This window comes from Pleurodeles waltl, chromosome 6 (genome assembly GCF_031143425.1).
Source record: "Pleurodeles waltl isolate 20211129_DDA chromosome 6, aPleWal1.hap1.20221129, whole genome shotgun sequence".
NCBI lineage: Eukaryota > Metazoa > Chordata > Amphibia > Caudata > Salamandridae > Pleurodeles > Pleurodeles waltl.
Window position 1 is genome coordinate 1611005025 of NC_090445.1, and position 15301 is coordinate 1611020325.

Genomic DNA, 15301 nt, shown 5'->3' on the forward strand with positions numbered 1-15301 from the left:
ATGTCATACAGACCCTTCACAAGCTAGGTTTCTCCATCAACTACGCGAAGTCACACCTTTTGCCGTGTCAAACACAGCAATACTTAGGAGCGACAATCAACACAGCAAAAGGGATTGCCACTCCAAGTCCACAAAGGGTTCAAACATTTCACAAGGTAATACAGGCCATGTATCCAACACAAAAGATACAAGTCAAAATGGTAATGAAACTCCTAGGCATGATGTCTTCATGCATAGCCATTGTCCCAAACCCAAGATTGCACATGCGGCCCTTACAACAGTGCCTAGCATCACAATGGTCACAAGCACAGGGTCAACTTCTAGATCTGGTGTTGATAGACCGCCAAACATACATCTCGCTTCTATGGTGGAACAGTACAAATTTAAACCGAGGGCGGCCTTTCCAAGACCCAGTGCCACAATACGTCATAACGACGGATGCTTCCATGACAGTGTGGGGAGCACACCTCAATCAATACAGCATCCAAGGACAATGGGACATACATCAGAGGCAGTTTCACATAAATCACTTAGAACTGTTAGCAGTATTTCTAGCGCTGAAAGCATTTCAACCCATAATAACCCAAAAATACATTCTTGTCAAAACAGACAACATGACAACAATGTATTATCTAAACAAACAGGGAGGGACACACGCGACACAGTTGTGCCTCCTAACACAAAAAATATGGCATTGGGCGATTCACAACCACATTCGCCTAATAGCACAATTTATTCCAGGGATTCAGAACCAGTTGGCAGACAATCTCTCTCGAGATCACCAACAAACCCACGAATGGGAAATTCACCCACAAATACTAAACAATTACTTTCAAATTTGGGGAACACCTCAAATAGATCTATTTGCAACAAAGGAAAACTCAAAATGCCAAAACTTCGCATCCAGGTACCCACAAGATCAATCCCAAGGCAATGCTCTATGGATGAACTGGTCAGGGATATTTGCGTACGCTTTTCCCCCTCTCCCTCTCCTTCCATATCTAGTAAACAGGTTGAGTCAAAACAAACTCAAACTCATACTAATAGCACCAACATGGGCAAGGCAACCTTGGTACACAACACTACTAGACCTTTCAGTAGTACCTCATGTCAAACTACCCAACAGACCAGATCTGTTAACACAACACAAACAACAGATCAGACATCCAAATCCAGCATCGTTGAATCTAGCAATTTGGCTCCTGAAATCCTAGAATTCGGGCACTTAGACCTCACACAGGAATGTATGGAGGTCATAAAACAAGCTAGAAAACCTACCACTAGACACTGCTATGCAAATAAGTGGAAAAGATTTGTTTATTACTGCCATAATAATCAAATTCAACCTTTACACGCATCTGCAAAAGAAATAGTAGGATACTTACTACATTTGCAAAAATCTAACCTAGCTTTCTCTTTCATTAAAATACATCTTACGGCAATTTCGGCTTACCTACAAATTACGCACTCAATTTCATTGTTTAAAATACCAGTCATAAAGGCGTTTATGGAAGGCCTAAAGAGAATTATACCACCAAGAACACCACCAGTTCCTTCATGGAACCTCAACATTGTCCTAACACGACTCATGGGTCCACCTTTTGAGCCCATGCACTCTTGTGAAATGCAATACTTAACGTGGAAAGTTGCATTTTTAATTGCCATCACATCTCTAAGAAGAGTGAGTGAGATTCAAGCATTTACCATTCAAGAACCATTTATTCAAATACACAAAAATAAAGTTGTTCTACGGACCAATCCTAAATTTTTACCAAAAGTAATCTCACCGTTCCACCTAAATCAAACGGTAGAATTACCAGTGTTCTTCCCACAGCCAGATTCGGTAGCCGAAAGAGCACTACATACATTAGACATCAAAAGAGCACTAATGTACTACATTGACAGAACAAAACTAATTCGAAAGACAAAACAACTATTTATCGCCTTTCAAAAACCTCATACAGGAAATCCAATTTCAAAACAAGGCATTGCTAGATGGATAGTTAAGTGCATTCAAACCTGCTATCTTAAAGCTAAAAGAGAACTGCCTATTACACCAAAGGCACACTCAACCAGAAAGAAAGGTGCTACCATGGCCTTTCTAGGATATATTCCAATGAACGAAATATGTAAGGCAGCAACATGGTCTACGCCTCATACATTTACCAAGCACTACTGTGTAGATGTGCTAACTGCACAACAAGCAACAGTAGGTCAAGCTGTATTAAGAACATTATTTCAAACTACTTCAACTCCTACAGGCTGAACCACCGCTTTTGGGGCGATAACTGCTTACTAGTCTATGCACAGCATTTGTATCTGCAGCTACACATGCCATCGAACGGAAAATGTCACTTACCCAGTGTACATCTGTTCGTGGCATTAGTCGCTGCAGATTCACATGCGCCCACCCGCCTCCCCGGGAGCCTGTAGCCGTTTAGAAGTAGATCTTAAACATTTGTACATTTGTAAATATATTACTTTAAACTTTATTATGTACATACGCATTCACTCCATTGCATGGGCACTATTACTAGCATACACAACTCCTACCTCACCCTCTGCGGGCAAAACAATCTAAGATGGAGTCGACGCCCATGCGCAATGGAGTCGAAATGGGAGGAGTCCCTCGGTCTCGTGACTCGAAAAGACTTCTTCGAAGAAAAACAACTTGTAACACTCCGAGCCCAACACCAGATGGCGGACTGTGCACAGCATGTGAATCTGCAGCGACTAATGCCACGAACAGATGTACACTGGGTAAGTGACATTTTCCATATATATATATATATATGTTCGATGGCATGTGTAGCTGCAGATACACATGCTGTGCATTATCCTGCCATCTAGTGTTGGGCTCGGAGTGTTACAAGTTGTTTTTATTCGAAGAAGTCTTTTCGAGTCACGAGACCGAGGGACTCCTCCCTTTCAGCTCCATTGCGCATGGGCGTCGACTCCATCTTAGATTGTTTTCTTTCCGCCATCGGGTTCAGACGTGTTCCTCTTCGCTCCGTAGTTCAGTTCGGAAAGTTAGTTAACTATCGGAAAATTCGACTGTGTTGTTTGCGCTCGGTACCGGGTTAGTGCTAGCACCTCAACACCGAAGAAAGAAGCGCTCCGGCGGCCCTTCGAGGCTTCCACTCCTCGACGAAGCCTGGTCGGCCCGACCGCGTCCATCTTCAACCCTCATGGACCGGACCCCCTTCCGCTTCTGCCCCAACTGCCACGCAAAGTATCCTTATACAGACCAACACTTGGTCTGTAATCTGTGTTTGTCTCCCGAACACAAAGATGATACTTGCGAGGCCTGTTGGGCATTTCGATCCAAGAAAACACTGCGAGATCGAAGAGCTCCAAGACTCCAGATGGCGTCAACACCATCCGGACACATCGACGTAGAAGAGGAGGAGAGATTCTCCATTCGAGATTCGGACGAGTCCGAGAGTGAGCAGCCGAAGACGCAGCAAACCGTGAGTAAACCAGCCCCAGTAAAAACTCACTCCAAAATAATGAAGGCCAAGGGGATGCCACCGCCAACAGGCCATGGCTTAACCCGAAAACACGGTGACTAAACATCGGCACCGAAAAAGGCCTCCTAGCAGCCGCAGACATCTGACTCCGGTCGAGATACCGGCTCCGAACAAACTCGACACCGAGAGTTCGGCACCCCGAAAGTCAAGAAGGTCTCCTCGGAGCCGAAAAAGACTGTCGAAAAAACTTTGGTTCCGAAACATGCAGCCTCGGAGCCGAAAACAGGCTCCTACACAGAAGAGCAAGGCCTTTTATCCCAATTACAAGAACACAGATTTGAACAAGAACTGGGCATGGGAGAGCCAGACCATACCCAGAGAAGATTGCATATACAAAAAGACACTGGGAAAATTCAAACTCTTCCTCCTATAAAACATGAAGCGCAAGCTCGCATTCCAAGAAACAGAAATGCAGCCAAAAGCAAAAGTGGCTAAAGAAAAGACACCACCGCGGTTCTCGCCACAGCAATCGCCATTACATTCGCCACATCTGTCCCCGGTAGCAACACCCCCAATGATGCAGTCACCAACACACACGGGGATGACCCAAGATGACCCGGATGCATGGGATCTGTATGATGCACCGGTCTCAGACAATAGTCCTGATTGCTACTCGGCAAGGCCGTCACCACCTGAGGACAGCACAGCATACATGCAGGTGGTTTCAAGGGCAGCTACATTCCATAATGTAGCATTGCACGCAGAGCCCATAGAGGATGACTTTTTGTTCAACACCCTGTCATCTACTCACAGCCAATACCAAAGCTTGCCAATGCTGCCAGGCATGTTAAAACTCGCCAAACAAGTGTTTCAGGATCCAGTAAAAGGCAAAGCCATCACGCCTAGGGTGGAGAAGAAATATAAACCGCCCCTACGGACCCTGTATATTTCACACAACAATTAACTCCTGATTCGGTGGTAGTGGGAGCAGCCTGGAAAAGGGCAAACTCCCACACCTCAGGAGACGCACCACAGCCCGACAAGGAAAGTCGGAAATTCGATGCAGCAGGCAAGAGGGTGGCAGCACAGGCAGCTAATCAATGGCGAATTGCCAATTCGCAAGCTCTACTGGCTAGATACGACAGGGCACATTGGGATGAAATGCAACATCTTATTCAACACCTTCCCAAAGACTTCCAGAAACGTGCCCAACAGGTTGTTGAGGAGGGCCAAACTATCTCTAACAACCAGATAAGGTCGGCTATGGACTCAGCAGACACAGCGGCAAGGACAGTAAACACGGCAGTAACCATTCGTAGACACACATGGTTACGGACCTTCTGATTCAAGCCAGAAATCCAGCAGGCTGTGTTCAATATGCCTTGCAACGAACAGCAATTGTTTGGGCCGGAAGTGGTTACAGCAATAGAAAAATTGAAAAAAAGACACGGACACGGCCAAAGCCATGGGCGCGCTCTACTCCCCACAGAACAGAGGCACTTTTAGGAAGCTGCACTTTAGAGGGGGGTTTCGTGCCCAAACCACAGAGCCTTCCACCTCACAAGTCAGACCCACATATCAGGGCCAGTATCGGAGAGGAGGGTTTCGAGGACAATATAGGGGTGGACAGTTCCCTAAAGCAAGAGGGAAATTCCAAAGCCCAAAAACCCAACAAACCAAACAGGGACTTCAATGTCACAAACCCCCACCACACAACACCAGTGGGGGGGAGACTTACAAAATATTACCACAACTGGGAACACATAACTACGGACGCGTGGGTCCTAGCCATTATCCAACATGGTTATTGCATAGAATTCCTACATTTGCCACCAAATGTGCCTCCAAGAGCACACAATATGTCCAAACAACACTTAGACCTGTTACAACTAGAAGTCCAAGCATTGTTACAAAAAGAAGCAATAGAACTAGTACCCAACCATCAAAAAGGAACAGGCGTTTACTCCCTGTATTTCCTAATTCCAAAGAAAGACAAAACTCTGAGACCCATATTAGACCTCAGAACACTGAATCTTTACATCAAATCAGATCACTTTCACATGGTGACACTTCAAGACGTGATTCCCTTGCTCAAAAAACAAGACTACATGTCAGCGTTAGATCTCAATGCTTATTTCCACATACCCATACATCCTTCCCACAGGAAATACTTAAGGTTTGTAATCCAAAGCGTGCATTACCAATTCAAAGTGTTACCATTCGGGATAACAACAGCCTCAAGGGTATTCACAAAATGCCTTGCAGTAGTAGCCGCTCACATCAGGAGACAGCACATGCACGTATTCCGTTACTTAGATGACTGGTTAATAAAAACCAGCACTCAACAACAGAGTCTGCTTCACACACAATACGTTATAGAAACTCTACACAAGCTAGGGTTCTCTCTAAACTACCAAAAATCACATTTACAACTGTGTCAAATACAACAATACTTAGGAGCAACAATTAACACACAAAAGGGGATTGCCACTCCAAGTCCACAAAGGGTACAAGCCTTCCTAAACGTAATATTAAACATGTAACCAAACCAACACTATCAAGTGAGGTTTATAATGAAACTCCTAGGCATGATGTCTTCATGCATAGCCATTGTCCCAAACGCAAGACTACACATGCGGCCCTTACAACAGTGCCTAGCAACACAATGGACACAAGCACAGGGTCAACTTCAAGATCTAGTGTTGACAGACCGCCAAACACACTTCTTGCTTCAATGGTGGAATCCTATAAATTTAAACCAAGGGCGGCCATTCCAAGACCCAGTGCCTCAATACGTGATCACAACAGATGCTTCCATGATAGGGTGGGGAGCACACCTCAACCAGCACAGTATACAGGGACAATGGGACGTTCAACAAAGGCAACTGCATATAAATCATTTAGAACTGCTAGCAGTGTTTCTAGCATTAAAAGCATTTCAACCGCTAATAGCCCACAAACACATTCTTGTCAAGACAGACAACATGACAACAATGCATTACCTAAACAAACAAGGGGTGACACACTCAACACAACTGTGTCTTTTAGCACAAAAGATTTGGCATTGGGCGATTCACAATCACATTCGCCTAATAGCACAATACATCCCAGGGATTCAAAACCAGTTGGCCGACAATCTCAGTCGAGATCACCAACAATCACACGAATGGGAAATTCATCCCCAGTTACTACAAACTTACTTCCTACACTGGGGAACACCAGAAATAGACCTATTCGCAACAAAAGAAAATGCAAAATGCCAAAACTTCGCGTCCAGATATCCTCACCCTCAGTCCAAGGGCAATGCGTTAAGGATGAGTTGGTCAGGGATATTTGCTTACACTTTTCCCCCTCTCCCACTCCTTCCTTATCTGGTAAACAAATTGAGTCAAAACAAACTCAAACTAATACTAATAGCACCAACCTGGACCCGTCAACCATGGTATACAACACTACTGGACATGTAAGTAGTACCTCATATTAAACTACCAAACAAACCAGATCTGTTAACTCAACACAAACAACAGATCAGTCACCCGAATCCAGCATCGCTCAATCTAGCAATCTGGCTCCTGAAGTCTTAGAATTTGGACATTTAGACCTCACACAAGAATGTATGGAGGTCATTAAACAAGCTAAAAAACCTACTACAAGACATTGTTACGCAAACAAATGGAAAAGATTTGTTTATTACTGCCATAATAATAAAATTCAACCACTACATGCTTCCGCTAAAAACATTGTTAGCTATTTATTACACTTACAAAAATCAAAACTAGCATTTTCTTCCATTAAAATACATCTCACAGCAATATCTGCCTATCTGCAGATTACACATTCAACATCACTCTTTAGAATCCCAGTCATCAAAGCATTTATGGAGGGTTTAAAAAGAATCATACCCCCAGAACACCACCAGTTCCCTTGTGGAACCTCAATATTGTGTTAACCCGACTCATGGGTCCACCATTTGAACCCATGCACTCTTGTCAGATGCAATACTTAACATGGAAAGTAGCACTTCTAATAGCAATCACATCTCTTAAAAGAGTAAGTGAAATACAGGCATTTACTATACAAGAACCCTTTATACAAATACACAAACATAAAGTGGTTCTCTGTACAAATCCCAAATTCTTACCAAAAGTTATATCAACTTTCCACCTAAACCAAACAGTGGAACTCCCAGTCTTTTTTCCACACCCAGACTCAGTAGCCGAAAGAGCCTTACATACGTTAGCCATTAAAAGAGCACTAATGTATTACATTGATAGAGCAAAACAGTTTCGCAAATCAAAGCAATTGTTTGTAGCCTTCCAAAAACCTCATGCAGAAAATCCAATATCCAAACAAGGCATTGCCAGATGGATAGTGAAATTTATTCAAACCTGCTATATTAAAGCAAAAAGAGAGCTACCTATTACGCCAAAAGCGCACTCCACTAGAAAGAAGGGCGCCACAATGGCCTTTCTAGGAAATATACCTATGACAGAAATCTGTAAGGCAGCCACATGGTCTACGCCTCATACATTCACAAAACATTACTGTGTAGATGTGTTAACAACACAACAAGCCACAGTAGGACAGGATGTATTATGAACATTATTTCAGACAACTTCAACTCTTACAGGCTAAACCACCACTTTTGGGGAGATAACTGCTTACTAGTCTATGCACAGCATGTGTATCTGCAGCTACACATGCCATTGAACGGAAAATGTCACTTACCTAGTGTACATCTGTTCGTGGCATGAGACGCTGCAGATTCACATGCGCCCCACCGCCTCCCCGGGAGCCTGTAGCCGTTTAAGTTGATAAAACTTGTATATTTGTAAATTTGTAAATATATACTATTTTCTTTTTATCCACATTATGTACATACATACTTACTCCATTGCATGGACACCTTTACTATATACACAACTCCTACCTCACCCTCTGCGGGGAAAACAATCTAAGATGGAGTTGACGCCCATGCGCAACGGAGTCGAAAGGGAGGAGTCACTCGGTGTTGTGACTCGAAAAGACTTCTTCGAAGAAAAACAACTTGTAACACTCCGAGCCAACACTAGATGGCAGGATAATGCACAGCATGTGAATCTGCAGCGTCTCATTCCACGAACAGATGTACACTGGGTAAGTGACATTTTCCATATATATATATATATATATATATATATATATATATATATATGTCAGAAATACCACCACCGCCACAAGAAGCCCTGTTCACCTTCTATTATTCAACCAGAAGTCCAAAGAAAAAGGTGCATAAAGAACAACCTAATGTATTAGGAAAAATTGGAACCATGATCTCCAAAATCCCACCTTCTATAAATTCTTGTTTCATGAAAGCCACTAATTCAAAGACCTATACAAGTGGTGCACTTTTGTGACTTTTTCTTTTAAAGAACTGGCCCCCTTATTGGGTCTGGTGTTAACCAAGACATTTTGATTTGATAAAAATTCTATTTCCCTCTCTATTGGTTGGCTTTACTGTGAGTGATAGCATTCTGCTCTTCCACAAGGAGGATATTGACACACAAGTAGTTTCGTTCAGTGCCAGGAACTGCTGTGGCAATGTGTGCTTTATGAGAGTAAAAAACTTTTTTTCCTTGCTTTTTCCCAATGTTTGTTACACTGGTGATGGCCTGGATGGTCCCACAAAAATAAAGTGTTACAAAAGCAATGTCAAAACAAGACATGCATTGGCAAAATCAAAAGACTGACAACCAAAGTTGGATTAGTTGACTTTGCCAGTGCTTGTTTATTTTTATGTTTCCCATAATCTTGTTGAATATGGTGCCATTGATTTTCCTTTATGAATATTTTTGGAAATACAAGCATGCATCAACACATTTTACTATATGATGCTTCAAAGAAATAGTACTTACAACGTCACAGTAATTTAGCAAAATGTTTTTTTCCTACTTGCATTTTTTTCTGAACATTTTATTTTGAAAGCAAATAATCAAATCATCAGTCTTGCTTACAACTTTCTGCAAACATCTGCATCTGATCAAATAGCATTCTGGGAGCATTATAATTAGCCTCATATTGTTAAACCTCAGTAGTGCATTGTGACATCACAATGTTTATTTAGAGCACTCACCCTTATAATAAATGCTTTGCATTAATGAACCTTAAATATAAGTTCAAACAGTATTAACACATAGGGTTTGTGCTGCAGGGGGTTGGGCCTACTTGTCCAAAGGGGGAAATAAGGACGAAAAGTTGTTGTCCCTGACCCCAAACAGTGTCCTGGGCGTTGGGCTATAGGAATTCCATATCCCTGCTATAACATTCGACAGATGGTCCTGCAAATTATTCACTATGATAATGCCCTACCCTTCCTTTCTGCCCTGCCACACCTTCTACTGTCTCCCCAACAATTGAAGGAGGACTAACTTTCCATTTTGGAACAGAAGTCCACGCCTTTTTGGCCAAGGTTTATTTTTAGAAGGGTGCTCGTGCCAAAAGTATGATGTTATTGCTATACCCGCTACTTTCACCTGCCCAAGAAGGAATGAGGCCTCTGACCTACTTTAAACCTGTACCCTCTCAACACCTTCTTCCAGAAGGAAAAATAAAAAATGCTCACACTGTCCTCAACCCTTGAGACCGGGTGGTGGTTTTTGACTTGCAGGACACATATTTCCATATACACATCCTGCAGGCTCAGGTGTGCTACCTGCTGTTTGTGGTGAGGAGTTGCATTTTCAGTTTGCTCTGCTCCCTTTTGGTCTCAACAATACCCCTTTGGTGTTCAGAAGTGTGATGGTAGTGGTGGCAGCACATCTTATGGGGTCAGGGTTGCCAGTCTTCCCCTAACTCTATGACTGGCTTTTGAAGGCAGGCTTGTCCCAGGCAGTTGCCAGCCACCCGCAGACCATGGCGACCCTCCTGTCATCTTTGGTGTTCTCTGTCAATGTGCCAAAATCACACTTGACTCCTTCTCAGAATCTCCAATTCATGGGAACCATTCTGAACATGTTTCAATTTCATGCCTTTCCCCTGGATAAAAGAGTCCAAGACATTCAGGGTATAATCCTAATCACTGCTTCCTACTGGTCGAGCTTGCCCAGTGGCATATACAAGCTCTGCAGTGGGAACTGTCTCATTAGGCCAACATCAAAGGGACCTCTCCAACCACGTTCAGATGTCAGAGACTGCAAAATATCTTTAGTGGTGGTTGCTGGACAGTTATTGGGCCAGTGTCAGGCCCCTCTCCCTTCCCCCACCCTGAGGTGACAGTGGTGTCTACTGTATCGCTTCTGGGTTGGGCGTCCACATGAGAGAGATGGAGATCAGAGGCCTCTGGTTTCCGACAGAGTCAGAAAACTCCATATCAACCTTCTCCATATCAAGTTTAAGTCATCCATTTGTCATTGAAAGCCTTCCTTCCATCATTCAAAAGGAAGCTAGTACAGGTGCTCATGAGCAACACCACTGCCCTGTGGTACTGAAATGAAGGGGTGGGATAGGGGGGGTGGGGTAGGGTCACGCACCCTGTGCCAGGAGGCCTTACACCTCTGGAAACAGCTGAGCCACCAAGGGATCTTCCTGTTGGTGAACCACCTGACAGACTCATTTTAAGCCAGGTGGATGAGCTCAGCCTTCCGCGCCTAGCAGATCACGAGTGGCAGATGCATCCAGAGGTAACCCTAGGTCTCTTCTTAGAATGGGGAGAACCTTGGCCTAATCTGCTCACCACCATCAAGAACACACAATGCCAGCACGACTGTGCATTGGAGTTTCCAAGGTGCCCCTCTCTCTCAGGGAAGAGTTCTGCCATGAGTGGAACATGCAACTCCTGTAGGCCTTTCCACCAATACCGATCATGCCCTGAGGGTTCAAGAAAATCAGAACCGATTAGGCCCAAGTCATCCTAGTGGCCTTGGACTGGGCACAGAGAGTATGGAATCCAGAACTTCTGTCCTTGAGCATCTGTCCTCTGATTAGGCTGTCCCTCCAGGAGGTCCTGCTGACACAGCAATATGGCAAAGTTCTGCAACTATTTTCACCTCCATGCTTGGAGATTGAGCTGCGACAGCTGAACACCTTCAACCTTCCTCTGGAGGTAATTGATGCCATCTTCGTATCCAGACATCTCTCAATGAAAACTGTATAGATCTGTTGTTGGGACACATTTGAGGCTTGGTGTGGTCCTCAGCAGATCCCCCTTCAGGTGAAGTTATCTGATGTTTTTGTTGTTTATTTTGTCCATAGCCCAGTGTAGCTTTGCTATAGGCACAAGGAGAAGGCTACCTTTCTCCTTGTTCTGCCTTTTTAAAGTTGCTGGTTCAGTCCTGTTTGTAAATCTTTTTGTAAGATTCACATTTCTTTCCTCCCTTTTCCTTTGTCATGCCACAGTGGGACCTTTACTTAGTCCGCCCATTTCAGATGTGCACTCCATTTGAGCTGCTTCACAGCTGTTCCTTGCAGTTCCTCATCATCACAATAGTGTTCCTAGTCACCATCACAGCTTATGAGTGAGTGAGCTTCAAGCTCTTTGTGTCTACCCACCATACACCAACTTCTTCCCAGACAAACTGGTTTTACAGACAGTCATCCTTTTTGCCTAAGGCTATGACGCTGTTCCACGTTGGTCAAAACATCACACTGCAGGCATCTATGCTCCACCTCACCCCTGTAAGGAGGAGGAGGACTCCATCGCTTGGACCTCAAGAGAGTGCCAAGCTTCTACATCGATCATACGAAAGAACACCCAGTGAACTTTCAGCTCTTTGTGGGGTTCTTGGGAGTGAAATAAGGCAAGGCTGTGCAGAAGAGAACCATCTCCCACTGGATCATGCTCTGCATTAAGACCTGCTACTTACTGGCTAAAAAGCAGCCTCCAGAAGCATTGTGCGTGCATTCTATCAGGGCCAAAGCTGCTACCAGTGCTCTAGCACATGGAGTCCATATCCTGGAAATTTGCCAGCCGGCAATGTGGGTGACCCTCCATACGTTCATGAAACACTATTCTCTGGATAGTCAGGTTCACTGAGGAGGTCATTTTGCCCACTCGGTCATGCAGGACTTTCTGATTTGAGTCCATCCATAGACCCACCTTCATGTAGGTACTGTTTTGGTATCTATTCTGAAGGTAGGAATCTGCAGCTAGAAGTCTGTGTCAGAAGAACAAGTTATTTACCTTTAGTGACACTTATTGTGGTAGACACTCTAGCTGCAGGTTCCTCACCGACCCTCCTGCCTTCCCCATTCTGTGGTTGATCTCTAGCCATTATTGTCTAGAAATCTGCACACTGGGCACACAAATTTGCTTTTTGGGCTCTTTATCTGGGGGGCAAGGACAGTCTCTAAAGCAGCTGATGTCAGATCTTGGGAGTGGTACCTTTATAGGCCCCGCATGTCATTTCTGGAGCAGAATGTTGTCAGTGCAGAACCACACAGCACCACCTACCGGCACAAAGGTACTACTGAAAAGCTTCCAGATCTAATCTGATGCCTGGCAAATATTGAAGATTCCAGAAATAGTGTTACTGAAGGTGAGTAACTTGTTCATCAAGGTTGATAAGCCTCTGCATTAAACTCTTGTACATACTGGCCTAAAAACAGTCTCCAGAATGACTGAGAGCCTATTCCACCAGAGCCAAGGTTAGGTCACTACCAGTGCGCTAGCAACAAGAGTGCCTGTCCTTGATATCTGCTAGGCTACAATATGGGCATTAGTGCACACATTGATGAAGCAATGCTGTCTAACATCCAGGTCCAATGAGAAAGGTATTTAGCGTGTTCGGTCCTGCAGGGCTTTGTGGTCTGAGCCACTTGAGAGACCCTCAACCTTGGGGGTGTTTCTTTAGTTTCTATTCTAAAGTTGATTGATCTGTGGTTAGAAATATTTATTAGTAGAACAAGTTACTTACCTTTATTTGCGCTCTTTCTGATGGATATTCTATCTAATCGCAGATTCCTCACTGCTCTCCCATCTGCCTGTTCAGTGGAATGGTCTCTATGTTCCTTTCAAAAAGGTCCCAAATTAGAAATGTCGGCATTGGTGCCTCCAGTTGTTTTGTGCTCTATGTCAGAGGGTGCAGAAAGAGTCAACTGACACCAGAGCACAGCTCAGCTCCATCACTTCTGGGGCAGAACAAAGCCAACATAGAGCTGCATGGCACCACCTAGTGGTGAGCAGGAACACTGCTATGGAAAACGTCCAAGTGCAGTCTGGCATTTGAGGAATATTCTAAAGGTGAGGAATCTGTGGTTAGATAGAGTATCTACCCGAAATAATGTAACTTGTCCATCTTTACTTCCATTGCATCTTTTGTCTCAAGGTTTATAGTTCCTTTGGCCATCACAGTAATTCCCATCTCCCTTGAGTTCTAACCTATCTGTTCTATTTCAAAATGTGTATATATGTTGATGTGCCACTTCCCTAACAGTTGGTTCAATTTCTGTATGCAGGGTATTCCTGGATTAAGAGGGCAGAGAGGAGATCATGGGCATAAAGGAGAGAAGGTAAGTTGGCCGGGACTGCAGCATCACTGCTGATTCACCCATTGCTTTGTATCTGCATTTAACACATCTTTTATTGACAATTTATTCCTCAGACTGGTCACTGAGTTATGTTTCTCTCCCCAAGCACAGAAACTGTCTTTAATACCAATGTTCTCATGGATACTTCTAACCACAGAGAATACTTCTAAGTCACTAGACTGGATATGAAACAGTTTCTTCTTAGCAGTGCTCCTGGACTGTTCCGCAATGACTCCTCACCGCACAGCAGTTGGCAAAGCACAGACGCAGAGCAGTGCCACCCCTGCGTGCTAACATCAGTTCATTTATTTCCTCATCTTCCGAGGGAGATCCAAAGCTTTGCTCCCAAGTTTGTCAGTTTTTCCAGTGTCTTTCCAGTGGCCATATCAAAAACAACAGGTTTCATGCCATTCCACGACTGTAGGAAGCAGATGTTGGTCACAGACCAATGCAAGGTGTCTTGGGTGTCTGGACTCAGGACACAATGTCAGTTGCAACCCCTTTGAGGTCTCCAGTCCTGGGACCAATTCCTCACCTGGTCTTGACTCATCCTCTATTTCCCTGGCTGTTATCAACCATGCAGCAGATCGTTGCCTTTAAGGAGACGACAGTGCTACAGATGTTCACTGTGCTTCCATCGCCATCTGGCACAACATCAGGTAGCATGGAACGGAAGGGTACAATAGTCTGGTAACCTCTAGCATATCCATCTCTGGTGCCCTGTGTCCCTTTGGGGCCCATTACCCACAGTGGACCTGGCTGCATTGGTGCTGGTAGAGACGCTACTGGTGCCCGAAGAGGACCAATGCCAATGTCAGCCCCTGAACCAATTACAGCTCAAGCTCTAGTGATGTCACTATACAAAATTATTACAAATGTGCAACTGGTCATCATGCAACCTGACTTTAACCCTGTTTCTCTGCAAGCAGGGCTGGCTTTAGCACTGGTAGCACCTGGAGTGAAAAAATCTTTGTTGCCTCTCTAACCCCTCATCCCCTCTTTGACCTCCTCCTGAACGGATTCTTCACTACCACTCTCCAGCAGCGACCCACATGTCTCCATATCCTCTCTCATATATTTCTTTTGTTTGAAAACGCTACTAATACTAGTGTAGGGTGACAGCGCACATCACATAACACACATTACACAGAAACAATGAATCATATGTGTGCAAATCAGTGTACAGGTAAAGTGACATAAGACAATGAGGACTATGAGGTGTAGACATCAAATGTCATCCATACTGGTAGGCATTATGTTTTAAGAGTGCTTGGTCTAGAGAAGCACAAACTCAAGATTAAAAATGTAATCTGTGGTTGGGGTTCGCT

The 15301-nt window shown here is 44.2% G+C and overlaps 1 protein-coding gene across 2 annotated transcripts in view; it reads left to right on the forward strand.

The window, feature by feature from the left end:
• The window catches only part of LOC138301234 (collagen alpha-1(II) chain-like), a 1268735-nt gene that overhangs the window by 1012870 nt on the left and 240564 nt on the right, over positions 1-15301 (forward strand). For both annotated transcript variants that reach the window (XM_069241494.1, XM_069241495.1), the window contains one exon: positions 13902-13955. In XM_069241494.1, coding sequence (XP_069097595.1) covers positions 13902-13955 — 54 coding nt within the window. The remainder of the gene's footprint in view (positions 1-13901; positions 13956-15301) is intronic.